At 44.1% G+C, this 12,661-nt stretch overlaps 1 protein-coding gene across 2 annotated transcripts in view; it reads left to right on the top strand.

Moving 5' to 3' along the window:
• Nucleotides 1-8,029: 8,029 nt before the first annotated feature.
• The window catches only part of lrch4 (leucine-rich repeats and calponin homology (CH) domain containing 4), a 70,715-nt gene continuing 66,083 nt past the window's right edge, over nt 8,030-12,661 (top strand). Inside the window, exons 1-2 of one of the 2 annotated variants that reach the window (XM_083788640.1) lie at nt 8,030-8,463; nt 8,529-8,894. In XM_083788640.1, coding sequence (XP_083644766.1) covers nt 8,684-8,894 — 211 coding nt within the window. In that variant the 5' untranslated portion in view covers nt 8,030-8,463; nt 8,529-8,683. Of the gene's footprint in view, nt 8,895-12,661 lie in introns of both variants that reach the window. The other variant, XM_083788641.1, reaches the window with a different exon arrangement.

Raw genomic sequence — 12,661 nt, forward strand, 5'->3', positions numbered from 1 at the left:
CCCTCTCTCCCCATCTTTCTCTTCCTCTCTCGCACGCTCGCTCGCTCGCTCTCCGCTCTCCGCTCTCCCTCCTCCCCTCTCTCTTTCTCACTCCCTCCCCCCCCCCCGCTCTCTCTCTCTCAGTGGTCACTGGAGGATGTAGTGGTGACATCACTGGTTCACACGCTCCCCCCCCCCCCCCCCCTCTTCCTCTCCTCATCTCCTCGTCGTTCCCCAGGCGGGATCACTGTGGGACTTCCTGCCATGCTTCCTGTCACGCGTCCTGTGCATGTGGACACGCCGTGACATCCCACGTCCTCCTAACGCGTCCAGCTGTCTGTCCACAGCTGGACGGTTAACATGCTCTCTATAGGGTTCATTCCACTCTGTGAGTCGTCTACAAATAGGATCACCTACGGGGGTATTTCCAGAAACGTTTCCAGGAACTAGTTTCAACAGAAATACGAATCAAGAAGGGTTTTGTGACTTTGTCAGTAACTTATCAACTCTGTTGGGTGTGGAAACCTCATATGTCCAAAACTGTTCTCAGAGAAAGAGCACAAAGCACAGTATCCTAGGAATCAGAAATGCATAGTGCACTTAAACACATACGTAGCACAGTATCCTAGGAATCAGAAATGCATAGTGCACTTAAACACATACGTAGCACAGTATCCTAGGAATCAGAAATGCATAGTGCACTTAAACACATACGTAGCACAGTATCCTAGGAATCAGAAATGCATAGTGCACTTAAACACATACGTAGCACAGTATCCTAGAAATCAGAAATGTATAGTGCACTTAAACACATACGTAGCACAGTATCCTAGAAATCAGAAATGCATAGTGCACTTAAACACATACGTAGCACAGTATCCTAGAAATCAGAAATGCATAGTGCACTTAAACACATACGTAGCACAGTATCCTAGAAATCAGAAATGCATAGTGCACTTAAACACATACGTAGCACAGTATCCTAGAAATCAGAAATGCATAGTGCACTTAAACAAATACGTAGCACAGTATCCTAGAAATGTAGTGCACTGCCACTTAAACACATATAGCACATATAAATGTAGAGCACTTAAACACACAGTACCCTAGAAATGTAGTGCACTTACTATGGGAGCATACGTTTGTCCGACATAGCACAGTGCTAGAAATGTAGGCCACTTAAAGGGGAATACCACTCATGTTCAACATTCAACTATGTTATTAATATACCTTAGAGTTGTGGTGTAGAAACAGTTCTGTTTAGGCTAGAACTGGACGTCTAGAAGATAGAAAATGTAAAGATATTTTTGGGGCTTTTTGCATTTTATTGCGACTATAGGTCGCAGATTATTATACTAGGAAAACCTACAAAGCCTGTCCGTCAGTTAGGTCACGCCTCCATATGGTTGTCAGTCCATTACGCCTCATTACATTTTTCTTTTAATTAAGGTCCAGCCCTACCTGGACCCTCATCAAACCCTGTACACTCAATACACTGCCCCCGCTGCCACCCTTAGATCTCCACATATGGAACTGACCTGTTCTGACATTACATTCCATATGTTGATCTTACCTCATCAAACCCTGTATACTGAAGACACTGCCCCCGCTGCCACCCTTAGATCTTAGTAAATTGACCCTATGGGAGCAAAGCCAGGAGGGGAAAGAAGCGTACCACCTACTGTATGTAGATGTGCTGCGGCGCTACAGCTTGGCTGACAACACTGCAGAGCTCAAGAACCTGATGTTGGATAGGAAATTGTGGAGGGCAGCTAGACCTCACTCTCGCAGCAACTATGTTGATCTTACCTCATCAAACCCTGTAGACTCAAGACACGCTCCATTATGGAGCCTCCATATATGGCCAGACCTCATAAAACCCTGTACACTCAAGACACTGCCCCCGCTGCCACCCTTAGATCTCCATATATGGAGCTGACCTGTTCTGACATTCCATATGTTGATCTGACCTCATCAAACCCTGTACACTCAAGACACGCTCCATATAATGGCCAGTACAGAATTCATTCCATATGTTGATCTGACCCCCCCATGCCAAAGCGCCAGCGCTCGCCCAGCAGTCTGCCGTCACCCAGGTGCATGCGTGCATGCTTCTCGCCCTCAGGGCTTTTTACTGGTTGATAGATTAACAGTAGTTTGACAGGAAAGTGTCGTCGCGATCGGGACTCGAACCCGCAACACGCTGTCAGGCTGGATAACCAGCCTAGGTGCCTGGACCGCGAGGCCGGCCCAGGCCGTCACTGATCACATGACCCCAAGTTCTAGACCTCCAGTTCTATAGACTAAACATAATTATTATTTCCACACAACAACTCTAAATTCTATTAATGACATAGTTCAATGTTGAAAATTAGTGGTATTCCCCTTTAACGCCGGGACAACGCTCCACACGTCCCAAACTCTTCTCCCTTCTGGCTCCAAAACTGTGGAATGCACTTCCCATTGCAGTCAGAACTGCAGCATCACTCCCAATCTTCCGCCGTAGCCTGAAAACCCACCTTTTCAGACTCCATCATGGCCCATAGCACTTACCCTAACCCCTTACATAGCATTTCTGTTGGCTTAGATAGCATTTGACACAGACTTATAGCATGTTATGTAGACAGCACTATAATTGTATTGTATATAGTCATAGCACGCCATAGTACATATGTATAGCATAGTAGTGAATATGTATAGTTTATTATGTATAGTGTATGTATAGTTTCATCATATAGATATTCCACTGTTACCTTCTTATCTTACGCATGTTTCATGATAAATGCTTTTATGTGATGTATTCCCATGCTTTTGTTCTTGCCTAAATGTAAGTCGCTCTGGATTAAGAGCGTCTGCTAAATGCCTAAATTGTAAATTGTAAATTTAAACTTTGATTGATTACAATTTATAATTTAGGCATTTAGCAGACGCTCTTAATCCAGAGCGATTTTAAGCAAGAACAAAAGCATGGCAATACATCACATACATAAAAAGTAGTTATCATGAAACATGCGTAAGCTAAGAATGTAACAGTGGAATATCTATATAATGAAACTATACAATACACTATACATATAAACTATACATACAGTATATACTATACATATACAGTATATATACTATAAAGTGCTACAGTACAGTCAAACACGCGGGATAGCACCAACAAAAAGTCCTTGTGGTCTTGTTTAGGCCCTATGATTAAACACAGTATTCCAGAAATGTAGGGCACTTAAACAGAGCAGGCAATCATGCAATAATAACCCAGCCTGGAGGAGGAGGAGGGGGGGGGGGGGGGGGGTATAATGTTATCATTATAATCTTCTCTTAAAGGTCTACTGATGGTGGTGTTAGCCACCGGCACTAATGGACACACTGCTGCTGATGCTGCATGCTGCTGCTGCTGTGTCGTTCAAGTGCAGTTTATGGAAGAAGCACTCAGCACGGATGGGCATTGGGGGGGCATGAGAAAACTAAGAAAAACTGCTTAAAAGCAATACCACAATATAACAATAATAAAAGGTCTGTATTAACAATTAAGTGACTCAAACGTACAAAAGTATTTGCATTCAAATATCCTTCCAGTATTGATGTAAAAGTATACATTTTTCATGAAAATGTTTGAGTCAAACTTTTTCAAAAACAGCTGCATGATCTGATTCTACAAGCTCACACAACGTGTGAGACAGTGAGAGCATGACGTTGTGAGATTGTAGATCGGCTATTTTCGAAACAAATAACACATATGGGCTTTAGTGGTTTTTGGTTTTGTAAACTCTACAACTGTCGAACAATTGCAGTTGATTATACATTACAATAATTTCCACTGAGATGCAGTGGTGTAGAAGCATAAAGTATATCCACAAACAAAATGGAAATACTCAGTTAGAAAAAACAAATATAAAACACCTCAAGTAAAGTACTTGAGTGATTCCACTTTCCATTAATACTGGCTAATGGACACACACACACACACACACACACACACACACACACACACACACACACACACACACACACACACACACACACACACACACACACACACACACACACACACACACACATCCACATCCACATCCTCACGGTCCCAGCTGTGTTGCACAGTCCACCGGGATGACAGATGGCCTGATGGGGGGGGGGGGGGGGCAGGGAGAGAGAGAGAGAGAGAGAGAGAGAGAGAGAGAGAGAGAGAGAGAGAGAGGGATCATGTGAATGGATACATGTGAGAGAGGAGAGGAGGGGGGTCGGTCATCTGGTCAAGGGAAAACAAGGGGCTGGGGATAGAGAGAGAGAGAGACGGGGAAAGAGGGAAAGACAGAGAGACAGAGATGGTGGGAGATGCAGAGAGAGAGAGAGAGAGAGAGAGGGGGTGGAGGTTATAAAGCTAGCAGGAGACACCAGAGACAATGCAGTCATGCTGAGAGCACATTTGCACTTATATAGATATATGGATATGTGTGTGTGTGCGTGTGTGTGTGTGTGTGTGTGTGTGTGTGTGTGTGTGTGTGTGTGTGTGTGTGTGTGTGTGTGTGTGTGTGTGCGTGCGTGCGTGCCTGCGTGTGTGCGTGCCTGCGAGCATGCGTGCGTGCGCACGTGTGTGTCTGTCGTAGCCTATCGTGCACACGCCCCCAGACACACATGGCGCACATGTGTGTGTGTGTGTGTGTATTCCTTCACACAGATTGGATGAGAACACATACAGATATGATTAGGCATTCTGCCTGTATCAAAGTGGTCCAGTCGGTCCTTTGTGTGTCAGCAGACATTAAGTTACATGACAAAGACCACAGACCGTTCTGTTCTGTTCGGTCGTGTTCTGTCTTTGATGACCTCTTAAAACCTACAGGGCTGTAAATCATAGGCCGGAATCCCCCAGGGCTTTTTACTAGGCCTGCTCCTGTTTTCCCAATCTAAACAGCCAATCAAAAAACAGCTGATATTCAAGCGCTGTGAGCTTGCAGATCGGCTATTTTTCACCGGAGGTTGCTATATTATATTGTATATATATTGTATATTCCTCATTAGTAATCAAACTAATCATAGATAATCTTTATGTATCCATACTTAACGTTTAAATTGTGCAACAACTCTCCATTCTCCCCTCCGATTGGCCAGTGATTCTGAACTCTTCCCAAGGCATTTGTGGCACTTTGCCCTCATCTGATATACCGTGACACACACACCCAACTCAACTCTTCCAATTGAAAAATATTCCTATAGAGATAGGCAACCCCACTCGCAATTCCGCAGGATTGCATCTTTCTAGTTTCTAGATGACTATTTCTATGCATATTTGATGTATTACCACTGCCACTGTTGTTCTTGCTTACTGTAAAACGCTCTGGATTAAGAGCATCTGCTGAATGCCTATACATTGTAAATGATATCTATGTTCTCAATACCTGTAGTATGTGTACTGTGTTTATGTCTACTGAAGGTGCTGCTGAATATTCACACCTGAATAAATGGGTGCATATCTTTGGTCCGACGTACTAACAGTCCGACACCCTACCCCAAACCCTAAGCTAACCCTATCCACACACGGAAGCCATGGGTGAGTCTTAACCGGCCATGCATGTGTTTTAACCAACAACACATGTCAGGAGCCTCGGGTGAGTCTTAATCGGCCATGTATGTCGGATACATATGCCCTATACATCAAATGCAGAGACAGTATAGTAGTACCTCAGTGAACTAGGATTATAGGTAAACCAAGGAACCTAGCAAGCATTTAAAATGTATTCAGTTACACCAAACATCCAATCAAAATGTTGCAACACCATTCTGCGTGGGACCCACCTGACCTCCTGCAGCCTCTTGTTCCATCCGTTTCCATGGAAACGTGGTAGACTCTAAAGTTCCCATGGTGTGGAAGTATGGCCTCGCTGTGATTGGCTGATATAGCAATGCAGGGACATGATTTCCATGACAACAGCCCTTACGAAAGGGATGCCCTTTTTTGCAGAGCCTGGGAGTCGATGGCCACAAGAACAAGTCTTTGCCATTTGTCTGTGTATATGGACACATTGATGAAACCTGATAGATAATGCACCATCGTCAGACATGTGCCTGACTATAGTTTATTCCTGTCACTTACAGTACATAAAGGACACTGCAACTCAGCAAACATCCTTGAAGTGCAATATTTAAGCACTAAGCAGCATGCTGTGATTTTTTTTGATCATGAGCAAAATCATATATACACGTATGTGTACTATGTTCTACTCCATGCACTACATCTCATGGAGGCAGAAATTGTACTTTACTCCAGTACAATTATTTGAAAACTTTAGTTACTAGTTACTTTGTAGATTTTGATTTGAAAACAAACACTAAGCAGTAAGCACTTCAACCTATTTCGGGCCATTTGAAAATAGCAGATCTACAAGTTCACAATGCGTCGTGATATGCGACACATTGTGAACCTGTATTGATCGGCTATTTTCAAAAATATATTTACACGTTTTGAACGTGGGAAGTGGGGCATTCTGCAATGTGAGTATACTTTTACTTTTAGTAGGGCCTAATTTGAGTAGCCTACATTTTGATGCCGATACTTTTGTACGTTTACTCAAGTACATTTTTAATACGGGGCGTAACAGAGTACATCTACATTGCAGTATTGATACTTTAAATAAAACTTAGTACTTCCCACCACTGTATGTATGTATGCATGTTTGTAGCTAGTGTTTATTTGTGAATGCTCTGTCACGTTGTGATGACTCACATCACGGGTCATGAGACGACGTGCTGTGAAATGACAATAAAACACATGTTGCTGGAGGGGTTGTGTGACTCACTCCACACTGTGATTATTTACGACTAATTTACCCAGTTTATTCATTCTTCTGATGACCCCCTCCTTTATTTATTTGTTCTTTACAGTGAGTTGGGATTAAAACTTTATCGAAAAGTGATTATTTTCTATTTTTGGTTTAGTTTTGAATGATTTTTTTCTGATTGGTGTCTGGCACACACCTGGGAAAACTGAATCCATTCTCTTTGGATCAAATTGAAATCTCAGCAAGGCAGACGGCTTCTGGATTAAAGTGGGTGACAATATTATCACACGAAAAAATGAAAACGAACTGGTCTAGCCTACTTGGCCTCACTCCCCGAACCAATATCTGGAATGGCTTAGGGTTGACGACAGAGTACAGCTGGTCTACAAGATTCGCTATACACATGCACCATTTCACCAAGATACCTGTCTAAATATCAGTCCACACTCACAACACCAAAGGGAGTCCAACAAACCACGTGCAACCCTGATTCGGCTCAAACAAGGGATTACATTAATTTAGCTCCTATGCCACTAAAATGTGGAACGCCCTACCAACAGCCATTAAGACATGTGAATTCCTTGACTCCTTAAAAACTGCTCTCAAAGAGCACGTATACTGACGGCTGCAATTTGAAAACCATAAATAAAGTCTGAGTTCCCCCCACCCCTCTTTTCCCCATATACTGTAAAATTTTTCCCCTTTTTTACTTTCTTTATATGATTTCCTTTTATTTATTTATTTATGTATAGATGTGTATATTTGTACGTCTTTAAATGTTCTGATTAATTGAAAATGGTGGACGTCATGTGCTTTACTGCTTTTCATGGTTTCATCCAAGCATAAAGTAAGTATTCTACATGGTGAAATACAAATTTCAATCAATCAATCAATCAACAAAAAAAGAAAGAAGAAAATTCAACACTGTGTGTGTGTGTGTGTGTGTGTGTGTGTGTGTGTGTGTGTGTGTGTGTGTGTGTGTGTGTGTGTGTGTGTGTGTGTGTGTGTGTGTGTGTGTGTGTGCGTGCGTGCGTGCGTGCATGCATGCATGCCATTGCATGCATTGCGCGCGCGTGTGGCACTGTGGCATACGCCATCCTTCCATGTGGCATCCGATCCTTCCAGGCTATGGGCCCATTACCGCGCGTGTGAACGGCTGTCAATCACAGGCCTCTTGGCCCCTCCCACCTCACCGCTCCTCCCCCTGCCCCGCCTCCTCTCAGCAGAGTGACAGCTCGCGCTCCGTCTCGAGACTAGTAGCGTGGTGGAGGAGGAAGAGAGGAGAACTTCTCCTTTATCTCAGTGTTATAGCTCTTTACGGACACGTTTTATAATTCAACAACATCAAACTTCTCCCTGTTTGGAAGAAGTTGAGGAGCGTCGGAGTGTTTGTTTTCTCTCTCTCGGGGTAATGAGAGAGGAGGAGAGGGTGGAGGGGGAATACACGGAGCAGTTAACGGACGGCGCGAGCGAGGCAGCTGCGACGGACAAAGTAACAAAAGGAGGATAAACAAACACCGGCGGAAGGAGTGAAGGAGTAAAGGAGTAACATTCAAGGAGGAGGTTCTCTCATCTCTGTAAAGGAGTCAATTGGTGACGCCAGGTTAAGGAGTAAAGGGGTAAAGGAGTAACATTACAGGAGGAGGTGCTCTCCTCGGAGTAAACGTTCTAGTTGTAAGGAGTAAAGGAGTCAGACAAGGAGGTGTTCTCCTCTCCTCTAAGGACAAGGAGGTGCTCTCCTCTCTAAGGACTAAGGAGTAAGACAAGGAGGTGCTCTCCTCTAAGGACTAAATGAGTAAGACAAGGAGGTGCTCTCTTCTCTAAGGACTAAAGGAGGTGCTATCTCCTCTGTGTGTGACGGAGTAAAGGAGTAACATTCAAGCCAAGGAGGAGGTGCTCTCCTCCGTGTGTGATTTAATGTGATGGCCGCCGGCGGGGATGAGGCGCCAGGAGCAGCAGGAGGTGCAGGAGGTGCAGGAAAAGGAGGTGTTCTGGCGGCCACTAGTGGCCGCTCCGTGGACAAGGCTCTCGAGGAGGCAGCGGCCAGTGGATCGCTCAACCTGACCGGCCGAAAACTCAAGGAGTTCCCCCGTTCTGCCCGGAACTATGACCTGTCCGACATCACTCATGCAGGTCAGTCAGTGCACTGTCACTGTGTGTGTGTGTGTGTGTGTGTGGGGGGGGGGGGGTCTAGGCTGACCAGTGTCTATGTACATTCTGACTGTTGTACTTATGTTTATGTGGACATAAATTAATTCACATTTCGTGTCTGTGTGTGTGTGTGTGTGAGTGTGAGTGTGTGTGAGAGAGAGAGATAGGGAGAGAGGGCGAGAAGGAGAGAGGGCGTGAGTGGGAGAGGGAGTGAGAGTGTGTGAGAGAGAGGGAGTGAGAGTGCGTGTGTGTGTGTGTGTGTGTGTGTGTGTGTGTGTGTGTGTGTGTGTGTGTGTGTGCATAGCCTTTTGTTTTATCACCACCTGCTTTGTTTTGGAGGAGACCCAAGTAAGAAGAAAGCTGGGGGTGTCGCTTGTCCAGTGTTAGAATAAACCTTTTAGTTAACGTTGTTCTCACCAAGCAACACCATAGCCCCTGCCTTTTGAGACCCTTTGGTTACCTTTTTCTGTATTTTGGACGTCGGTAGTCTACCGATATCCCAAATACAGAAAAGGTAACCCAAGGGTCCTGAAAGGGGCTACTATAGCTGCAACAGCATTAGAAAGTACAGAAAGACAGACAGACAGACAGACAGCTCAGCTGCATGTACTGTATAGCCTGCATGGAGTTTGGTTTGCTTTGTACAACTTGCAGCACAAGTCTCTCTTCTCTTCCTGTTATGAGAAGGGAGTAGCTGTGAAGCAGATTAGTTACAACATCATGGCAACCTCAAGTGGTGTGTGTGCAGTGTGCGCCCTTGTGTGTGTGAGAAAGAGATTTCCCCAATTGTTCTAGTTTTAAGATAGTCTTCCCACTACGGCTCTGTGTTTGCACATTTCGAGAGGAGAGAGGAGAGAGAGAGAGAGAGAGAGAGGAGAGAGAGAGAGAGAAATCAACACATGAATTATGTTATGTGATACTCTTCTCAGAAGAAATTAGTCTCTTGTTTTGAGAGAGAAAGATGAGAGAGGGAGACAGTGTGTGTGTGTGTGTGTGTGTGTGTGTGTGTGTGTGTGTGTGTGTGTGTGTGTGTGTGTGTGTGTGTGTGTGTGTGTGTGTGTGCACTTGCAGGTTTGTTGTTCTGCAGTGAGAGACAGTGAAAGTGAGTAACGGATTGAGTAGTCAACTCAACATAATCAAGTCCACACTCATAATCAAGTCCACAACGTTGTGGTGCAAAACTGCAAATCAATAGCGTAGCGATTCATAGACCGCTAATGAAAAGGAGCCGCCTCTCGAAAATAGACTTACTGTAGTAACTTAGCAACAAGAGGAGATGTGTGATATTTGTGGAAGCGACAAAAAAAAAGAAAAACGGTCTACTTATGCAGTTAGAATTATCACGGCTGAACAATGAGTTAAGGACACACAAAAGCATCTGTTTTTCACGTGAGAAATGTCTCACGTGATAGGAATCGAATGTTCTGTGCATCGCTGTCATGTTGTCCTGTATCTGCTCACCTCTCAAACCCTATAAATACTATCTTATTAAAATGTGTAGCATAAGATTGGCATAGACAGCACTGTCACATTAGCAGTCCACCAGTAGACATTTCGTTAAATATCTTTGAGCTTATAGATTGTCTATTTTCGCCTTGAGCGTTCACCCCAGGATAGGTTCAAGCTAGTGTTCAAGTGGTTATTGAAGTATACACATGCAACAGAGAGCGGTTGCGTGCCGTGTGTGTGCGTCAGCGTGTGTGTGTGAGTGCGCGCCTTGAAGTGATACACCCTGGCCTTGCCCTGTTGAAAAGGGGCTTACGACGGCACGGCAGGTCCAAGACAGGTTACTGAAATCAATCTGCCATCTTAAAAACATGGCCCCCCTTTGGCTTGCCCTCTCTCTCTCTGTCACTCCGCTAATTATGACCATCTGCCATCAGACAACCGCCTAGGCCTTGTGGGATGACGACAAGGCCTTGAGCACATTATGACACATACGCACACACAGTCACTCACACGCTCGCGTGCATGCACACACCTGCCATCTGAGCAACCTGGCGGTAATGGATATATAGCCAGCGCCAGCGGGTGTGTGCGTGTGATGTGGTGTGGTGACTGGCTGACTGCGTCTCATGTCTTGGCTGGTTGGAGAGCACACGTGTGTGTGTGTGTGTGTGTGTGTGTGTGTTTGTGTGTGTGTGTGTGTGCGCGCGTGTCCATCCAAGGGAAATGTTATTGTTTGACCAGGGGTCCTTGAGGGGGTTCCCTGAGGAACCGAATACACTGGCAGACAAATCTAGCCTGATTCAGATCTGTGCCACATCGAGATTGAAATCCGATTGGTTTGGTTTAAATGAGTCTAACATGTCACATGACTCATTTAAACAAATCAGATTCCAATCTGGATGTGGCTCAGATCTGATTCAGGCTTGATTTGGCTGCCAGTGTAAATGGGGCCAAAGAGGTCTGCGACTCTGAATATAACCCCCCTGTGGCCTAATGCAGGTAAAATGGGTACCACCGTACCAGATGAATGTACCCATAATCATTTGTACACTTATGAGTTATGTGGTCCATTTGGTTCCATTTGTACACTTTTTACAGTACAGTTACAGTTCTGAAGTTACAGTAACGTTTGAGTCTATGCACATGACACTATAGTCACTTTCAGACATGCACTGTATTCTGTAAATTTCCCAGAGTTCAAACGGAGCGCCTATAATATAATATATTATAGGCGCTCCGTTTACAGTACATATTATGTACTGTATGAACGCACAATTCGGTCTCAGTAGGATCGGACATGCAACAGACAATTAGGCCTGTCACAATTATTTTAAAATCGCCGAATCACAACTATTTTGTCATAATAGTCATACTCGTTTCCATGTTGAAACATTTTCCATAAATAAATACCATACTAACGCATTAATGAAATGCGTTAGTAATTTCTTTGTATATTTACGTTATCTGACATATCTGTACAAATTGATTATGAAGCCTAAAAAACAGAAATTAAAAATGTATTCATATATTCCAGTGTAAAAATCACAACTAAATAGTTTTTTATTCGCAATTATTTGTGTGACAATTAATATTGTCAACTTAAATTTGTAATGGTGAGAGCTAGGCTAAATGTGTGCATGGACGTGGTGAATTTACATTCAGCCTGTGGATGGATGTATTGATGATCAGATGCTTCTATTGTCGACGAGTGGAGGATCCCCAGAGAGATATTTCAGTAGTCGACTGACATCCAGTTTCGTTCCTTCTGCTTTTTATTAGCGCTTGAGTTGGAAATATTCACAGATGAAATTAAATGACCCCTAGGTGAAACAAAACAAACAAGTGTGTATCTTTAGTAATTGCAGACAACAAGTGCACTTGTCGGTAGAGATGCATATATTCTGAGCTCGGAGGACGGACGGCTCGTTTTGAGGAGAAGAAGGTGCTAGCTCGTTGCCTGGATTAGGCCTACGATGGTAGGGAAGATGTTTGGTTTGTGTTTTGCATCATGGCTGCGTCATTGGGAGACCGCCGCATGTCAAGCGTTTGATCCCTCGCATCTACCTCACGCTGTTAAATTTTAGTCGGAGTAGCTAGTACCCTCGGTCCCAGCCTTACTCATCTGCGAAGAGAAAAGCCTGTTCACAATATAACTTAAGGCAGAGATTGCATAGCCAGAAATGTCGGGCTGGAACACCCGTCAGATGTGTTTCCCCTGGATAAGATATTTTTCAACCAATTACAACACTTGTTTCATACATGGAGAATGTAAACAGATTGGTAAAGCGTCAACGTCATTT

The sequence above is a fragment of the Protomyctophum parallelum genome (assembly GCF_964188405.1).
Source record: "Protomyctophum parallelum genome assembly, chromosome: 18".
Lineage (NCBI taxonomy): Eukaryota > Metazoa > Chordata > Actinopteri > Myctophiformes > Myctophidae > Protomyctophum > Protomyctophum parallelum.